The 18,505-nt window shown below is 45.6% G+C and overlaps 1 protein-coding gene across 1 annotated transcript in view; it reads right to left on the bottom strand.

Annotated features, from left to right (window-relative positions):
• MYL3 (myosin light chain 3) overlaps positions 1-18,260 on the bottom strand; it is a 49,346-nt gene extending 31,086 nt beyond the window's left edge. Inside the window, exon 1 of the mRNA XM_030445085.1 lies at positions 18,034-18,260. Coding sequence (XP_030300945.1) covers positions 18,034-18,156 — 123 coding nt within the window. The 5' untranslated portion in view covers positions 18,157-18,260. The remainder of the gene's footprint in view (positions 1-18,033) is intronic.
• Between the last annotated feature and the right edge of the window lie 245 nt (positions 18,261-18,505).

The following is an 18,505-nucleotide window of genomic DNA, read 5'->3' as shown; positions in this document are numbered from 1 at the left end:
TTTTCTCTCTGCTTACAAGGGTGTCAATGTCCAAACCCTGATCACGTTAACAAATGCTCTGACCCGTGGTGGTTTTGTCTCAGTGTCTGCAAGGTGACACTGAAAAACATCTTTCCTCCAAGCCCCACGAGGTCTGTGCACATCCTGCAGCCTCGGTCCCCCCTTCCCCTTTCCAAGCACTCCATCCACCTCCTTCCCTCATAGGAGAGGGTGTTGGAGGCAACTTCAATCACTGTTTATAAAGTGCTGTCACCAAACAGCAGGATATTTACTGACATTTAATTTCTGGACAGAGGGAAGTGCATTTTGGGGGGGTTGTGGCATTCTTGCAACCATTGAATCAAAGAGAAAGAACATTTTTACACCCTGCCAGGCTGTGTTACCTACTAGTCAGCACTAACCACAAGCACTGAAAAGTTTGAGCTCTTTTCCTTAGCAACATTTTTTCTTTTTTTTTTCTTCTTCTTCTTCCTTTTTTTTTTTTTTTTTCCCCTTCAAGCACTGAAGAGTTCTCATCAGGCTGCTCTGAACCATAACTGGGTTCTCAACAACACCTTTCCTTATTTTCTTTCTCCCTTTTGCTTTTTTGGTTTGTGCTTTGTTTTTTGTTTGTCTGGGGGGTTGTTTTGTTTTTTTTTTCAGGGGGAATTGCTTTTGGGTTTTTATTGTTTTGGGTTTTTTTGTTTGGTTGGTTTGGGGCTTTTTGTTCTTATTTTCTTGGGGGGTCTTTTCAGGGGGTTGTTTAATTTTTGGGGGGAGTCTGTTGGGTTTCTCTGATTGTTCTTTTTTGTTTGGTTGGTCTTTGTTTTATTTTTTTTTTTTTATAGGGCTGGGTGGGTTACAAACCACTTTGTTTTGTTTTTCTAAAATCATTCACAGGAGCAGTCTCCTCGCAGGAGATTTTTCAGCCGCCTCTGCCCGTTGGCTGGGATGTTCCTCTGCTTCCCAGAAACCCCAGTCCATGGATTGTCACCATTTCTATTCTGGGTTTTAGATGAGTAAGTTTGCTGGAGCAGAGCAGTTTTTGCAGGCTGGAGGCTGGGAGGACTCTGGACACCTTCTTTCCCCAGGGTGATCCCAGCAGGATGGGTTCTGAGATTCAGCCCTGATTGTGTTGGAGGGATGGAGGAAGGGGCACTGGTTTCCAAGTTGCCCTTCCAGGCAACTTGGATGGGTACAGAGTGAGGTTAAATATGCATGAGGTGTTTGAAAAAATGAATAGAAAGCCACAAAGAAGAAATTTTTAGGAGTTACCATGGGTGTAAATATGCAAATATGTGAATCTCTGTCTAGAGGTGTGCATTGATTCATGAGTATCTATGAATAGACATAAAATGCACACTCACATTCCTTTCCACACAGAAGGTATTTTCCTATATCCATATGGATATTTACCACTTATTTATACCATAAAATTATGGAATGAGTTGTGCTGGAAGGGACCTTAAAGCTCATCCAGTTCCAACCTCCCACAGCCCAGGTTGCTCCAAGCCTCATCCAACCTGGGGTTGGACGATTCCAGGGATGGGGCAGCCACAGCTTCTCTGGGCAACCTGGACCAAAATCTCACAAGCCTCAGAGCAAAGAATTTCTTCTTAATATATTTAAACAACTCACGTTGATAGCCATCCACACACACATTCATCCCCAAGGCAGCCAGAGAAACCAGAAGTGAGAGATGATGGTTTGTGAAGGACAAGTAGAAATCTGCACTGATCCTTTTAAACCTAGAAGCCAGGATCAATCTTTTGGATCTAGAGCACAGGGCTTTGGAAAAACAAGATGGAAATATTCAGCTGGGATAGATCAGGGGGTGTATGTGTGACTGGAGGGGGCTTTGCTGGTCCTCCTGCTGGGAATCCACCCATGACATGGACAGGATTCACGAGCAAAATCTTCTAAAGCTCTTCTAATCCCTGTTACTGGTGGCAGCTCCCTGGCTGGGGCTGGAATTCTGGGAAGCAGCTCTCCCATCAAAGAGCTGGGCTGCAAGCTGACTGCATACCCTGAGTATAGCTCGATGGTCTCAGGTTAAATTTAGGTGAGTCTCTCTTTGCCTCTTTGCTCTCCTGGGGATTCAAAGGGCAGACAGGACAAGGGAGGGAATGATGCCATGGAAGAGGCACGTGTACAGTGAGACACCAGATTAAATTCCGGAAGGAAATCTGCTTAGGAAGGAAAAAAAACCAAAAATTCTGGAGATTACATTGGCATTGCCCCTCTGATACTATTAAATCCATTTTCTTCCCCATATTTCTTTCGACATCTTGACGCTGGCCAGCACATAATAATTTTATCCTTATATATATATATGATATAATGTTAGGAAATATGCTTTGGTGCTGCTGGTTTTAATAATATTTGGGGTTTAACCAACCCTTTTGCCACTTGGAAACCTTACAGGAAAGTCTAAACAAAGAGATCAGTCCTTGGGCAGGGGGAGGAAAGAAGGTGGAGGAGCTCACTACTAGTTTGACATCAGAAACTTTTCTAGTTTGAGACTACTCAGGGCCAGCACAGCTTTAGGAAAGTCTGGGATGGTTTCAGACCCAAAGTCCAAGATCCTGTGCCCATGGAGAGGCAGCAGGAGCTCTTCCCATTCTCTGGTCTTGGTGTAGAACTAACTTTTTACCCCACTTTTAGCCACTCCAGGGCAGGTACCCACCACAAGTCTCTGCCTGAAAATCAGTTGTGGATACACTCTGCCTTTTCCAAGAGGAACTGGCTTGAGGTATTTATGTCAGCTCCACTTCTCTAACACATCCAAACCCTTTGTGCAAGCCTATCTCAGAGCTATAATTATCACCATCCCCCTTTTGCTGCTGGAGTATGAACATGCAGGGAGAAACCTTCACTCAAGGTGACTGCTCCTGGGGTCAGAGCCAAGCTGAAGAGATCTTTCACTTGGAAATGCATTTCATGTGGAGTTTCATTGTCCTGGGCCAGCATGGCAAGGATTTCTGGTAGCCAGCTTGCCCCTGGGAAGGGATGGGGTGGAGGACAAGAAGGGAAAGCAGCACAGCATCACCTGGCTCGTAGTCACATCCCCATCCCACTCAAGACCTTGTGTGGCTCTGTCCCCCAGGGGGGTGTCCCACAAACATCTTTTCCCATCCTGTCAGCTCAGGGAAAAGTGCACCCAGACACCTCTGCTTGAACATCAACATCTTTACCAAAGTCAGGGGAAACCCAACCCTTCTGTTTCTATTAAAAGCCACTCTTCCTCTCCACCCCCAACCCTCCTATGGCTGCTTTCAACATTTTTTTCCCCTTCTCCAAATGAACATTTCACAGGTCTATAAGAGGAATAAATACCCTGTCTCTGCAGTCCAGCTTTCCAGCAAGCCAGGAGAAGTTAGCACTTTGGCCAGGGCCTTCTGCAGGCTGTGCATTTAATTTAAATTTAAATAGTTATTGCACGTTACACAAATGGCAATTAAAACCATATTGACTGAGGTTTAGCAGCTATGTGAGCAATGCAGATCTTATTACAGCTCTGCTCCATATCCAAAGTGTGCTTTTAATAACTCCCAGCTCATCAAGGGGCAGATTGAAGAGAGGAAAAGGAAAAAGCAAAGCTGGGAGGCACCGGCTGCAGCACCGATGGTGAAGGCTGGGGCTGAGCAGCTCTCACTTGCTTTCCACCTCCAGCTCACACAACCTCATAGCAGGAGATCTCCACGCTGATTATTTGCTGATTCCCCCTCTTATAAATCAAAGAACACCTCCCCTGCACTCAGCTACAGACATCCCAATAAACCTACAGGGGCTACATCCATGCCACGTGCTGGAGAAGCAGACAAAGACGTGGGCTGAGATGACAGCAGATAAATTTCTGGGGTTGAATGGATTGCTGGAAGGACTTGCTAGGTCAGGACCTGCTAGGGAACCACTAGAAAACCCCAGAAAGTGTCAACTCAGGGCTTATTTGTTATTCTCTCATCCCCTCCTTTTCTTCCCCCCCCCCAAAAGCTGCAAAGTTCACTGGGGGGCAAAGGAGAAATGGACAATTTCTTGTGCCCTGGTTTGTCAGAGGTGATGAGTGAAAGGGGAAAAAGAGCTGGGGAAGTAATGATTGCATTGAAATCACCCTGCTGGGAGCTGTGCAAACCCTTTTGAACCAACTCTTTGCTTTTGCACAAGTCTTGGCACAACGGGCACAATTTCCAGCCTTCCAGAAGAAGTGAAAAGAAGGCTGGGTAGTGCTGCAGAGAGATGAGGGGTGTGTAAATATCAGGGAGGACAGATAAAGGTGTGAAAAATGCAGGGGGAGAAGGGGAAATGTAGAAGGAGTTAAAAAAAAACCAACAAAAAATCTTATTTTGGTGTTTTTCAGATGAGTCAGATAAGCTGAGCTCCCCTTGGGTGGGGTTTACCCACTGCCACAGCCTTTTTTTTTCCATCAGGGAAACAAAATTGATGGTGTTTCTCTAAAGAAATCATCTTCCTTCCATGAGAGACTGAGGAAAGTCACGTTCAGAAACCCCCACTGCACTCCTGGCTTGCAGTGATCCAGATAGAAACTTAAAAAACTGCATCAAGTTTTGCTTTAAATGTCCCAAGATCTGAGGGTTCAATAATGCTGCAACTCTGAACCATTTAAAATTAAAAATAAAAAATAATAATCATCAAAAAAGACCATATGGGCTGGACAGATTTGCATCTCTACATCCCTCAGACCAAGCTGATTTGATTTTTTATGTCCATGTGACACAGACCTTGGAGAAAAATGATTTTTTGGCAGCTGCACAACAAAGATAAGGAAGAGGAAACTGCCCAGAAAATTCATATATATAAAAAAAATCTTACTGCTATTTATTACTGAGCAATATCCAAACTTTCAGGGGGAAAAAAAAAAAAAAGTAATTTTGATTTAGAATGAAAATAGATTTGGGTTTTGTGTCCTACTCGATGACAGTTTTTGTAGATAAGTTGACCAAGTATGGGTTTGGTGATCAGGTAGTGAGGTGGATCAGGAACTGGTTGAAAGGAAGGAGTCAGAGAGTTGTAGTCAATGGGGCAGAATCTGGTTGGAGGTGTGTGACCAGTGGAGTCCCTCAGGGGTCGGTACTGGGACCGGTGTTGTTCAATATCTTCATCAACGACTTGGATGAGGGTATAGAATGTACCCTCAGCAAGTTTGCTGATGACACTAAGCTGGGAGGAGTGGCTGACACACCAGAAGGCTGTGCTGCCATTCAGAGAGACTTAGACAGGCTGGAGAGTTGGGCAGGGAGAAACATGATGAAATTCAACAAGGGGAAGTGTAGAGTTTTGCATTTGGGGAAGAACAACACAATGGCCCAGTATAGGTTGGGGGCTGACCTGCTGGAAAGCAGTGGAGGTGAAAGAGACCTGGGGGTCCTGGTAGACAAGAGGATGACCATGAGCCAGCAATGTGCCCTTGTGGCCAAGAAGGCCAATGGCATCCTGGGGTGCATTAGAAAGGGGGTGGTTAGTAGGTCAAGAGAGGTTCTCCTCCCCCTCTATTCTGCATTGGTGAGGCCGCACCTGGAGTATTGTGTCCAGTTCTGGGCCCCTCAGTTCAAGAAGGACAGGGAAGTGCTTGAAAGAGTCCAGCGCAGAGCTACTAAGATGATTAAGGGAGTGGAACATCTCCCTTATGAGGAAAGGCTGAGGGAGCTGGGTCTCTTTAGTTTGGAGAAAAGGAGACTGAGGGGTGACCTCATCAATGTTTTCAAATATGTAAGGGGTGAGTGTCAGGGAGATGGAGTTAGGCTTTTCTCAGTGGTGACCAGTGATAGGACAAGGGGTAATGGGTGTAAATTGGAGCACAGGAGGTTCAAGTTGAATATCCGGAAAAATGTTTTTCCTGTAAGGGTGACAGAGCCCTGGAACAGGCTGCCCAGGGGGGTCGTGGAGTCTCCTTCACTGGAGACATTCAAAACCCGCCTGGACACGTTCCTATGTGATGTACTCTAGGTGGCCCTGCTCTGGCAGGGGGGGTTGGACTAGATGATCTTTCGAGGTCCCTTCTAACCCCAAGGATTCTATGATTCTATGACAGTTTTAATTGGAAATGAGGGAGAAAATTTGTTCCATATAGGCCAAAATGTCCTCTTTTGCCCAAATTGGAGTAATTTTAATCATTAAATATTTCTGGGTATCTTTTTTATATGAAGAACCCTCCAAAATTAATAGCTGCTTTCAATTAAAAAAAAAATCTAAATAGGGAGTTAATTAGAAAAGCTGAAACTGGTAATTCTCTTTATCCTTTTCAGGTTTTTCTTTTGGAAAGTCCTCTACAAAATCTCTCTGTATTTGATAAAAAACCTTTGGTAAAACCAAATTAAACTTTTCAGGTCTCCCCAGAAAGTATTTTTATGAGAAATGTCACTCAAGTCCACGAACAAGAGAGATTCACAAAGATGGCCAGAATTTCACTGGCCCAGAAAACTCATCTGGAAAGCTCCATTTCCTGACTTATTTTGTTTTGGGCCTAAGAAAGAGTGGAATATAGCACAGAGAAACCTTTCTGCTGTGTATTATTATGTGCTTGCTCCACATCTTCCTCTTTCTTTGTCATTCTGCATCCCAGCCTGCATCTCCCTGGGGCATCATCATCATCATCTGGGGGATGCTACAGCCACAGGGACTGGAGTCATCCCCCATCCCCTCTCCTGATGAAACCATTCTGGAGAGTGTGCAGAGAAGGAAATGGAGGTGGGGAAGGGTCTGGAGCACAAGGAGAAGGTCTGGAGAGCATGGAGGAGGGGCTGGAGAAGATGGAGAAGGGTCTGGAGAGCAAGAAGGAGATGGGGGATGGAATCCAGGCTGAGCTCTTGGTTTTGGGATGCAGTGAGGAAGATGGCAAAGGATCAACCCCAACAACCTTGTGCTGGGTGCTGGTGAGGTGCTCCTCAAATCCTGGGGTCAGGTCTGGGCCCCTCAGGAGCAGAAGGAGATTGAGGGGATGGAGAGTGTACAGAGAAGGGAATGGAGGTGGGGAAGGGTCTGGAGCACAAGGAGAAGGTCTGGAGAGCATGGAGGAGGGGCTGGAGAAGATGGAGAAGGGTCTGGAGAAGTTGTGAGGAGCAGCTGAGGGCCCTGGGGGTGCTGATCCTGGAGCAGAGGAGGCTGAGGGGAGACCTTCTGGCTCTCTGCAACCCCCTGAGAGGAGGTTGGAGCCAGGGGGGGTCAGGCTCTGCTCCCAAGGAACAAGGGATGGGACAAGAGGAACTTTGGGCACAACTCAAGTTGTGCCAGGGGAGGTTTAGGTTGGAGCTGGGGAAGGATTTCTGCCTGGAAAGGGTTGTCAGGGCCTGGCCCAGGCTGCCCAGGGCAGGGCTGGAGTCTCCATCATCTCTGGAGGGGTTTCAAATCCATACTGCTGAGTGACATCATTTAGTGGTGGCCTTGACAATGCTGTTGGATTTGATGATCCCAAAAGGTCTTTTTCCCCTAAAATGATTCTATTCTCTCACTGGGTCAAGGCTACATTTGTTTCCTAACACCAAAATATCCTTTACACTTTCAGGCACTGATTCCTTTCTGCCAAACTCCTGTCATCCCAGGGCCAGCTGCTCCAAAGGGAAAAACAGGAGGGAAAAAGGTGCTCTCTCCACTATGAAAAGCTATTCCAGAAAGTCCAGCCTGGCTGGGAAAATCCTCAGCTTCCAGACTGATAGAGAGTGGGATAAATAAAAGAGAAAAAGAGCAGAGCTGCCTTTAGAAGCCAGAATGGAATTTGACCTGTCCTTAGCTCTGGGGTCCATCCAGAAGTACTGAAAAGAATTGGTAATGGGATGTTGTGAGCTTGCCCATCACCTGAATTTTATGTGTGAGGTGAAAAGTCTCAGCCACAAACTCCTCCAAAAATACCTTTAGGAGCTGCACACAACAGCCCCTGACAGGCAAGGAGGCTTTGGAGAGGGAACAGGGATGCAGCCCTGGCAGCATCTTCCAGCTGTCCTGATGAAGATGATCCTATTCCAGCTCCCACTCAAACCAGTTGCTGCCCACCATGACCTGAAATTAGGTTTTTCCTAAGGAAAAGGACCTCAGGCTACTGAATTTGGATTCCTTCCAGCTTCTTGTGGATGCTAGATAAGGAGGATTTTCTTTCAGATGTGTTGGCTATTTCACAGGTTTGTTATCTTGGAATTTTGGTCACCTCCGTGGTCAGCTCAGAGCCAGGATTTTGGAGCATCACAGAACCTCAGGAAGAACTCCTAACATTCAGCAGCCAATGTCTATAATGTGAAGAAGTCACCAGACTGGTGGAAACCTGAACCAGTGAAGTTACACAGCACCAAAAAACCCAAATCATTTTACTGGTTTGCACCCAGGCACAGTCCAGTTCTGGCAGTGAACACCAAATATTTTCAGTTCTCATAAAGTGGGGCAAAAAAATGAGCTGCCAGGTCTCTCTACTGAACTTAGGTCATGGCTTGAGTGTGACTGTGCTTCAGGGACCCTCTTCTCTACCACTGCTTTATTCAGTCTACTTTAGATGCTGATCTTTGGGTAAAAATAAATGAATTTCTGAACGTGCCTGTTTCTCTTTAGCAGCTCTAATGGGAGCCTGAAGTGACAAGCTTGGCCTTGAACATCCAACTTGTAGATGCCTGAAATCCAGGATGGGAACCCCACTTTTTTCTTTGCTTATCTTTTCTTTCTCATTGGGCCCAAAATGCATTTCCCTAGCCAAAGTCTTGAGGCTCAGCAGAGCTCATGAGAGTCAAAATCCACAGGTAGGATGCCAGATTAGATGATTGAACAGCCTGAAGCTCTGTAAAACCTGTGCTTGCCACACTTAGTGACCTGCAAATCCAACAGAAGCCTTTGACCTTCTTCACTCATCCTCATATTTTCATTTTAGGTCAGATGACCAGGACAGAGGACTCTGGTTATCTGTGGTTTGAATAAAATATCTCTTATTCTTTCCTGCTTCTTCTCCTACTCCCATCCCAAGGATCTGAAGGCAATTTGGTTCAGTATCTTTCTAGTGCAAGAGGGAAGGGGGTCACCTCTTAATAACTTGTGGAATCTTTTTAATAATGTGATCTAAACCTCCACTCACTCTTTGCTTGATTCCCCATGCTTGAGATAGCAACTTGGACTTGTGCAGCCAAAGGTTTCAGGATGGAGCTCCTTTTTCTCCACTCCAACTGGATAAAATAGACATCTCCTCTAAGACAGATGTCTAGGTTCCTTCCCTAGAAGGACTTTTTCCCATTTTCGGATTTATTCATCCCAATCTAAGGAAAATATCTGGTATTTAATATGGGTGACATCTGAAATCTTCCTCTGGGTTTGTACCATTACTATGCTGGAAAGGGAGTTGTCTCTATCACAGAATCAAGAAATTATTTGGGTTGGAAGGAACCTCCCAAGGTCACCCAGTCCAAGCCCTGCAGTCTCAGGGACACCCTCACCCAGATCAAGGTGCTCAGAGCATCTCAAGCCTCACCTTGAGCATCTCTTGGGATGAGGCCTCAACCAATCCCTGGGCAATCTGAGTCATTTTCCCACTGACCTCATGATAAAGAACTTTTTCCTAACATCCAACCTAAATCTGCTCTTCTCTAATTTCAAACCATTCCCCCCATCAAATGCACCTGAAGATTTCCTCCCAGACCTATCAGATTTTGAGCTCGTGGCTAAGAGGCATCCACAGCAGCTTCAACTCAACATAAATCACCATAAACTTAGAGAATTTCTCACCCCTTGCCAGAGCACTGGTCCATGGCAAGAAGTGTGAGTCAGAAACAAATCCTATAAAACTCAGAAGGAAACATTTCCTGCTGACTTGCAGCAGTGTGTCTCTTGCCTTTCCTAAACTTTCCCTCATTTTTGCCTGGGGCCTCTTCAAAACTCCATGACTCAAATTTCTTCCCTGCTTGAAAGGCTCAGGAAGAGAGCAAGAGGCCCAGCATGGGCTTGGTTTAGCCTGGCAGGTGTCTGCCCACTTCAGAAGCTTTCAACTATGTGAACACAGAAGGGAAATTGCTCTCTAAAAATATTTCTACTGAGGTGCATCCGAAGCCAAGAATAATAATGGGGATGACAATGGAAACGTGTAGCACCTGGAAGAAAGGAAACCCAGGGAAAAAAAAAGATGGGAGACAGGAAGAGGAGAGGGTGTTGGGAAGCTGAACATGTTCTGGTGGCCATGCTCAGCTGGTTAGATGCCTGATTTGGGAAGCTCAGACATATCTATGTAAAGAGGCATCTCATGGCACTCTTAAGGAAGTCCTGGCCAACCTTTCAATCTGATTTAACATCCCAACAGGTTTCAAACTAGGCAAAGGCCTCCCCCTTTCTCTCCCATCTTCCTGAAATATAATTTCTTCTTGCAAGCTGGATATGAGATGTGGACTCTGCATGGGATACCCAGAAAGGCTTTCTTGGCATCAGACAAGCTCTTAGTTGGATGTCTTTGGCCCTAGGACATCATCTACTCAAAGACTCAAAGAAATTGTCCCTGCACTGAATGTTTCTTTGTCCTGGATGGATGTACCACCATCCATCTATCACATGGTTGTGGTTTTCTGGTGTAAGGCTGGGGTGAAAGACATTGATGAAAGACTTTGAAGACACCTCCTTCTGTTGTCTCTGCACCAGAGGGAAGGGGTTGTTCAACATCCTGAGCTTCAAATCGGACCCATGCTGGGATGTCCCAACCTTTGCCCAGAAAATGGCTCTTTTTCTGGCAAGAGAAGTCCCCCTCTTGCCCATGTAACCCTCAGGTTTTCCACAGGTCTGCCTTAGAAGGGTCCTTGCAAGGGACCTTACACTCCCACAACCACCCAGCTACAAGATTCCGTTCCACATCCAGATTAAAAAAAAAAAAAAGAACTTCATTTACACACTCAAAATCTCTCCCAGGTGGGACAAATCTCACCTTTCTTACCCACAGAAAAGCCTTTTTGCCTACAAAACCTTCCACCCCTCCACACAAACACTCCCTCCCCTCATCTCACTGAAGTCAGGGATGTGGATGTGGCTCTTTGGGAGATGGTTTAGTGGTGAGGGTGGTGTAGGACTGATGGTTGGACTTTGTGATCCTGAAGGTCCTTTCCAACCACCACGATTTGATGATTCAATGATTCTACATAGCTCAAGTCATCTCCTTGGCCCATTCCAAACCTCTCACACAGCTACAAAACTCCCCAAAAGCAGAGCACATCCCCCATGGTGACTGATTACACATGCAAACTCCCCAAAAACACGACTGCAAAACTTCTGCCACACACACAAGGGCCCAAAGGTGCCACCTTCTGCTTCACCCTCTCTTGTTCACACATTCATCCCCCTCAGAAACTGATTTCCTTTAATATATTTAAAAAGACCACTTATTTCTTGCATGTACATCATGAAACACATCCACCCTAACAAGAAACTCATTTCTATCCACAAAACAACTCCTCCTTTTCCATTGCCCTAAGCCCTTCTCACTGGTACATCCACTCTCAACCTATCTATATTTCTCCCATGTCCAAACTTGCTGGGAAAAAAACCATTTCAGTCACTTCAGCCCAGTATAAATTCTTCAGCAAGGCACCCAAAACTGCTCTGATAATCCCACCTGGCAAGGCACTTGTGGTTGAAATTGAATTTCTCTCTTTGAAAACCAACCCATCTGCCCCAAAAGATGCCCTGACCTCTGCTCAGCTCCACTTCTTGCTGCATCTGAGGCTCATGTGGTCCCCCCCCTCCCCATCTCCAAGCCTGTGTCCCTGTCCTCACATCATGCTTTGGAGATGAGTAGAGAAATCCTCCAAAATCTCCTCTTTCTGGTGTTGCATGGTGCCTGTGAGTTTCCCTCATGGCTGCTCCCACCTTGGATGCTCCTAAATATTTTTTTCACAGAAAAAGGTGAAGAAGTTTTATTGATTTATTGATTTTTTATTATTTGATTTCTATTTTGTTCACTGTGGATATTCAGAAGCCTGCAGGGCTTTTCAGGTTTCGTGTGGCTTTAAGATCACAGTGCTCCATAAAAATAAACCATGACTAATTTGTGGGGTTTTTTTGTCCCCAGCCACCTGGAGTATTGATGGTACAATAAGCATATCAAGTGTTGGCTGGGGAAAATCTGCTTATTAAGGATAAGTAGATGGTGACTTGTGTCCTTTCTAGGTTCCTCATATGTGCCAGCTGTTCCTCTGGGGCCTTTTTATTACCCAGGACCCGCTGGACTTGGGGCACCCATCACCTCAGCTGATTTTAGCTGCTGAAATGTTGGCACCCAATGACCTGTCTGCCAAAGGTGATTCAATCCAGCCTGGTAAAAATGTTTAACACTGCAAAACCCTGGGGGGTTTCCCTCTGCTGATTATAAATAATTTAAGATCAGCTTTCTAGAAGGTAAAGCTTGATGAGCCAGTCCCATTTTCTGTGTCCCTAAAAATAAGAAGAGGAATCTTCTTTTGCATTTACTCCATTTCCAGACAGTTTTTCAGAAAAGAGGGATGGGATTACCCACCCAATGGATGAGGGGAAGGCTGTGGATGGAGTCTACCATGAATTCAGCAAAGCCTTGCAGACCATTTCCCATCTAATTCTCCTGGAAAAGCTCTCAGCCCATGGCTCAGACATGAGCACTCTGTGCTGGGTTAGGAATTGCCTGGAGAGAAGACTAAGAGCTGCTCTGGTGTCACTAAAACACCAGCACTGAGTGATATCAGTGAATTAAAGGTGGACAGAAGGTGGTCTGAAATCCACCACCAGTTCCCTGGGGTGATAACTGGATGCTTGGGTTGAGTGCAAGGCATCAGCTGCTGCCTGGAACCACTGGGATGCAGCAAGAGCTCTGGGAATCTCCTGCTGGGATTCCATCTTACCTTCTGCCTCACTTTCTCCATGCCACATGGAAGATTCAAAACAGGTTGGTAAGGAAGGGGACCTCTCCCTGCCTGTGGTACCTGTTAAATATCTGGTTTATACTCTACGTTGAACTGGCATGGGACAGGAGGACTCTGAGAAGGAGCTGAGAGAAATTTTTTTTTTTTTTTGGGGGGGGGGGAGCAGGGGAGCACAGAGCTGGAGGGCAGGAGGGCTCTGCAGAGGGACCTGGACAGACTGGAGAGTTGGGATGATCCCAAGGGGATGAGGTTCAACATTCCAAGTGCCGGGTCCTGCACTTTGGCCACAACAACCCCATGGGGAGCTCCAGGCTGGGCACAGAGTGGCAGAAAGGGACCTGGGAGTCTGGATTGCCAGGAAGCTGAAGAGGAGCCAGCAGTGTGCCCAGGTGGCCAAGAAGGCCAATGGCATCCTGGGCTGGCTCAGGAACAGCGTGGCCAGCAGGTCCAGGGAAGGGATTCTGCCCCTGTGCTCAGCCCTGGTGAGGCCACAGCTTGAGTCCTGTGTCCAGTTCTGGGCCCCTCAGGAAGTTCAGGAAGAAGATTGAGGTGCTGGAGCAGGTCCAGAGAAGAGCAAGGAGGCTGTGAAGGGATCCAGCAGAATTGCTGTGAGGAAGGGCTGAGGGAGCTGGGGGTGTTGAGGCTGGAGAAGAGGAGGCTCAGGGGAGACCTCATCACTCTCTGCAACTCCCTGAAAGGAGGTTGGAGCCAGGGGGGGGTTGGGCTCTTTTCCCAGGCAACTCTCAGCAAGACAAGAGGGCAGGGTCTCAAGTTGTGCCAGGGGAGGTTTAGGTTGGAGATGAGAAAGAATTTCTTTACTGAGAGGGTGATCAGGCATTGGAATGGGCTGCCCAGGGAAGTAGTGGATTCTCTGTGTCTGGAGATCTTTCCAAAGAGCCTGGATGTGGCACTGAGTGCCATGGGCTGGGAACCATGGGGGGAGTGGATCAAGGGTTGGACTTGATGATCTCTGAGGTCCCTTCCAACCCAAATAATTCTGTGATTCTGGAAGACTGGGTGAGCTGTATGGAAAAGACAATTATCTTGCTACAGAATCTCTTTAGGACAATTCGTTTCCCCAAGAGGCTCAGGGACCATTCTACAGAGACTCTTTCTTAAAAAGAAAAATAATTTCCTCATGGACTCAGTCAGACTCTTACAGAAAAGCAAAGAAACAAACAAATGAAAAAACCCCAAAAACCCAAAAAACCCAAAACCAACCAACCAAAAAACACCAACAAATGCTCTTTTTTTTTTTTTTTTTTTTTTTTTTTGAGTTGCAAACAACATTCAATAGCACTCAATCTACTTTAAAATCTTTTAGGTATTTAATCAAATCCTATGAGAATAATAACTGCATTTACTTAAGGGGCTGTATCTCACATTTAGGCCACTGTACCTGACATCCCAACAGAGACCCAATACACACCAAGACCTTGAACATGTAGGAGAAAACCAAGGAGAAAATCTGATATGATTCTGGAGTGCAAAATAAGGCTCTTTGACCATTACTCAGACAGCAGGCTGTAACAGTCAGGGAAACTGAAACAAGAAGCATTTTCTTCTACCACAGAAATATTCCATTTTTGAGACTTCTTGGTGTCTAAAAAAAGAATCTAAAAGGCAAAAAAATTCCAAATACAAAATTATGCAACAAGGTCTGAGAATAAATACTGAGAATTTGAGACATCCCCATCACAAGATGCATTTTGATGATTTTTAACATTTTGTTTTGACACAATTCTGGTTTCCTCACTTTTTTTTTAACCATAGATTATATTCTGAATGAAAACAAGAACGAGTCTCACCCTGGACTGAAGAAATGAGATGCTTGGAGAATTTTAAAAGTCATTAATGTGTTTTTTTCACATGTTGTACAATGATCTAAGGAGGTGTCCTGATCTATACCAGATGGCCTGAGCTCCATCAGGGTTAGGTTTGTAAAACAGGAAGCAGTAGAAATACCAGACCTGGCCCTTGTAACTTCAATTTATGACAAAAGGATTTTTGATGACAACCTAATTGAAAAATCCCCAGGAAAAACCTCTCTAGAAGATAACATCTCCCTTTGCTCTGAGTTTTGGGGTAAAAAAAGAAAAAATTTACCCCAGAACCAAACCATTCACCTACCAATGCTTCCCTCAGTCCAGTTTTGTACCTGGTAGATAATGGAATATTCTTTGCAAAGATGAAGAGATGTTAACTCAGGAGTACTGGATTTACCTATTTTTTTAGGAACTCAATACATAATTTTTAACACTTAAAAACCGAAAAAAAAAAACCAAAACAGAACAGAAACCAAACCAAAAACACAACAAAAGTCCATAATTGCAAATTGTGCTGGAGGGAAAAATAAGAATCTGCATGGATAAGTCTGCAGAGTGAATAAGTTAAAAAAAAAGAAATAATAAAAAATGGATTGGGTTCTAACCCTTTTGGGATGAAAACATACTTGATGATTTCAAAATCGTGATGAGTGCCAGGATGCACATCTATTTTTGAGTACTATCAGTTTGGGATTTGGGTTTATTGGGATAGTTTTGGTTTTTATTCATTACAGCTCCTCTGGATTCAGCTGCCCTTCATCCCACAATGTCATCCTATCCCAGCTGAGTAATCCCACAGTGCTGTGGTCTCTGTGACCTCTAAGAGAAGTTATTGCAGTGACCCCCTCCTCCTTTTACAGGGCAGGAATGTTCAGTACAGGGATGTTGGCAGGGAGCCCCATCCCATCCCACCCCATCCCATCTCATCCCATCCCATCCCAGCCTCTACCACTTGCCCAAGGTCGTGGTGGAACCTTGCTCAGAAGCCAAGGGTTCCAGCAGCCCAGGATTTACAGATCACTCATGAGAAGTGCTCAGGAATCACCCAAAAGACACAAGGGAACTTATTCCCCTTCTCCCATCGTTTCTGTCTCCTGCTCAGGGGGGAAATTTGACTTTTTTAGCTAAGGGGAAGGTCTCAGGGATGCTCATCCCTTGTCACAGCTCGGAGGGGCTGGTGCTATGGTTGACAGTGGAGCTCTGTCTGTTTATTTCTTTGGAATTCTCTGGCCTTTTCTTACATCCTGTGTCCAGTTCTGGGCCCCTCAGTTTAGGAAGGATATCGAGGTCCTGGAGCAGGTCCAAAGGAGGGCAACTAAGCTGGTGAAGGGACTTAAGCACATATCCTATGAAGAGAGGCTGAGGGAGCTGGGGGTGTTGAGGCTGGAGAAGAGGAGGCTCAGGGGAGACCTCATCACTCTCTCCAACTCCCTGAAAGGAGGTTGGAGCCAGGGGGGGGTTGGGCTCTTTTCCCAGGCAACTCTCAGCAAGACAAGAGGGCAGGGTCTCAAGTTGTGCCAGGGGAGGTTTAGGTTGGAGATGAGAAAGAATTTCTTTCTGGAGAGGGTGATCAGGCATTGGAATGGGCTGCCCAGGGAAGTAGTGGATTCTCTGAGTCTGGAGATCTTTCAAAAGAGCCTGGATGTGGCACTGAGTGCCATGGGCTGGGAACTGCAGCAGTAGTAGATCAAGGGTTGGACTTGATGATCTCTGAGGTCCCTTCCAACCTAGCCCATTCTATGATTCTATGATTCTATGATTCCTCTGCCTCACCACAAGGACAAGTAATGACCAGGACTCTCCCCTTTGCCCACTTTCCTAGAAAAACCAGGAAAGAGACTGGATGCTTTCAACTGAGCAGCAAAATAACACTGAGTCACACCCAGTCATTGCCTGGCCCACAGCCCTCTGAAAAAGGAACCTGTGAGATAGCAAAACTTCTCTTTTTCACCCCCAAAAGAAAAGTTCTTAAGGACAATGCCTTGCACAGAAGTCCTGGGGTGTCTCACAACCTCTCTCTGCCATGTGGTATTTACTGAGCAAACAACATGCAAAGCTCTTCCTAAAGATGCCTGGAGTGGTGCCTGACATGGGTCATTTTTAGAACTTTATTTGCTTCTTGCATTTTTTGGAGTCAAGTGGTCACTCTTTGATAATCCTTTTTACAGTCATTTTCATAAGAATATAAAATTTCCTTATCATTTTCTGAGAGAAATTTGTTTGCACTAAAAGCATCACTCTCAGATATCTGCTGAAGGGTCAGTTCCCCTGGAAAAAAAAAAAAAAAGTTTCAAAGGGGAAACAGATCTTTAGTGGCATTTCATTGGAATTACCTACTTCAGAGCTTTCATATCTTGAGTGTTTTCTAAACTTTTTTTATATCCCATCAATGGGGTTGTTCACAGCAAGAGCGACCAGAAGACAGTCAGGCAGCTCAGAATAAGAGTGGCAACCCCAAATTCTCTCAAAAACCTGTTCCTGAAATGGCTTTGGAAACCTGATCTTGTCCTTAGGCACTTGAGAAAGGTTCAGCAAACCCTCCTGGGATCAGCAGGGACCCTTTCAAGCAGAAACTGCTCTGAAGGTGAAGGGGGAGGTGAGGCTTATGTCCTTTGGAGGAATCCTTGGGAAAGCAGCAGGTCCTTCAGGAAATCTGGATTTTAGCCCAAGTTCCTCTTTGCCTTCCAATACACTCACAAAACCCCATAATTCCTTTGTTGGGCTTTTCAGGGAAACCACAGGAGGTGTCTAGCAAAGCAATGCGTTGCAGGTAAAGAGAAATGACATCAACCCATCCAGCCCACTCCAATCCTACAGAAAAAAGTTAGATACTGCTCAGCCCTGGGTACAGTCAAACCTTCCTGGCATCTATCTGCAACGTTGCCTGCAGAAAGTTTCCCACTTAAATCAGTGAAATTTGCATGCAATAGAATTTACTACTTTGGACCTAAGGCAAAAAAAATATCTGAGCATCCTCGGATAAAAAAAAAAATCAGTTTTTATGGAATCACAGAATGGGCATGGTTGGAAAAGACCTTTAGGATCACCAAGTCCAACCATCAACCCTCAACAAAAAAATTTTAAAAGAGATGATATATCACCATCCCACTAGAGAATGTCCTAAAGTGCCTCATCTACATGGTTTTTAATACCTCCTGGTAGGGTGACTCCACCTTTAACTTCTCTGCTCAGCAGATCCCCCAGGGATTTGCTCCCCTTTTCATCCTGCCTGTGACAATTGCCTTTGCTACTCACTTTCTGTCAAAAATTAAGAATCACTTTCAGAGAACATCATCTGGATGCCTCCCCACCAAAGCCACCACCACCCCAAGCCCCATCACCCTGCTCCCATCCATGCCAACTCCAAAGGTACCTACTTTGACAGAAGCTGGGTTAAATTCAGCTTCTTTTGGGGGCTCTGCTTCTGCTGGTTTAGGAGCTGGTTTGGCTTCTTCCTTCTTAGGTTCTGCCTTTTTAGGTTCGGGCTTCTTTGGTGCCATCTTGGGTTTCTGGGGAGCTGCTTTAGGAAAAGAGAGAAGGAGAGAGCCAGGGAAGAGGTGGCTGCTGCAGGAGAAATCCCCAGCTCCCGGAGGTCTTTATCCCTGTCCAGTCCCTTCAAGTCACACATTGTGTCACCCTCAGACCTGTCACATGCCAGAGCTCACAATAGGGCCACAGCTAAAAAAGGAGAAGACATTTACCGGGCTATTTTAGAGCCAGGGGCTGTGGCATTGTCACGAATTAGCACTTCAATGGAAAGAGACTTTGGGGATTTTAGGGCTGAGGCTGGCACTGGCTCAAACATTTTTGGTGTGAGTGTCAGTGCCTCTACGTGTCCAAGGTTGGGTT

Source organism: Calypte anna, chromosome 2 (assembly GCF_003957555.1).
Source record: "Calypte anna isolate BGI_N300 chromosome 2, bCalAnn1_v1.p, whole genome shotgun sequence".
Classification (NCBI taxonomy): domain Eukaryota; kingdom Metazoa; phylum Chordata; class Aves; order Apodiformes; family Trochilidae; genus Calypte; species Calypte anna.
Note: the sequence above shows the minus strand (reverse complement) of the source record. Positions and strands in the feature narration are given on the sequence as shown.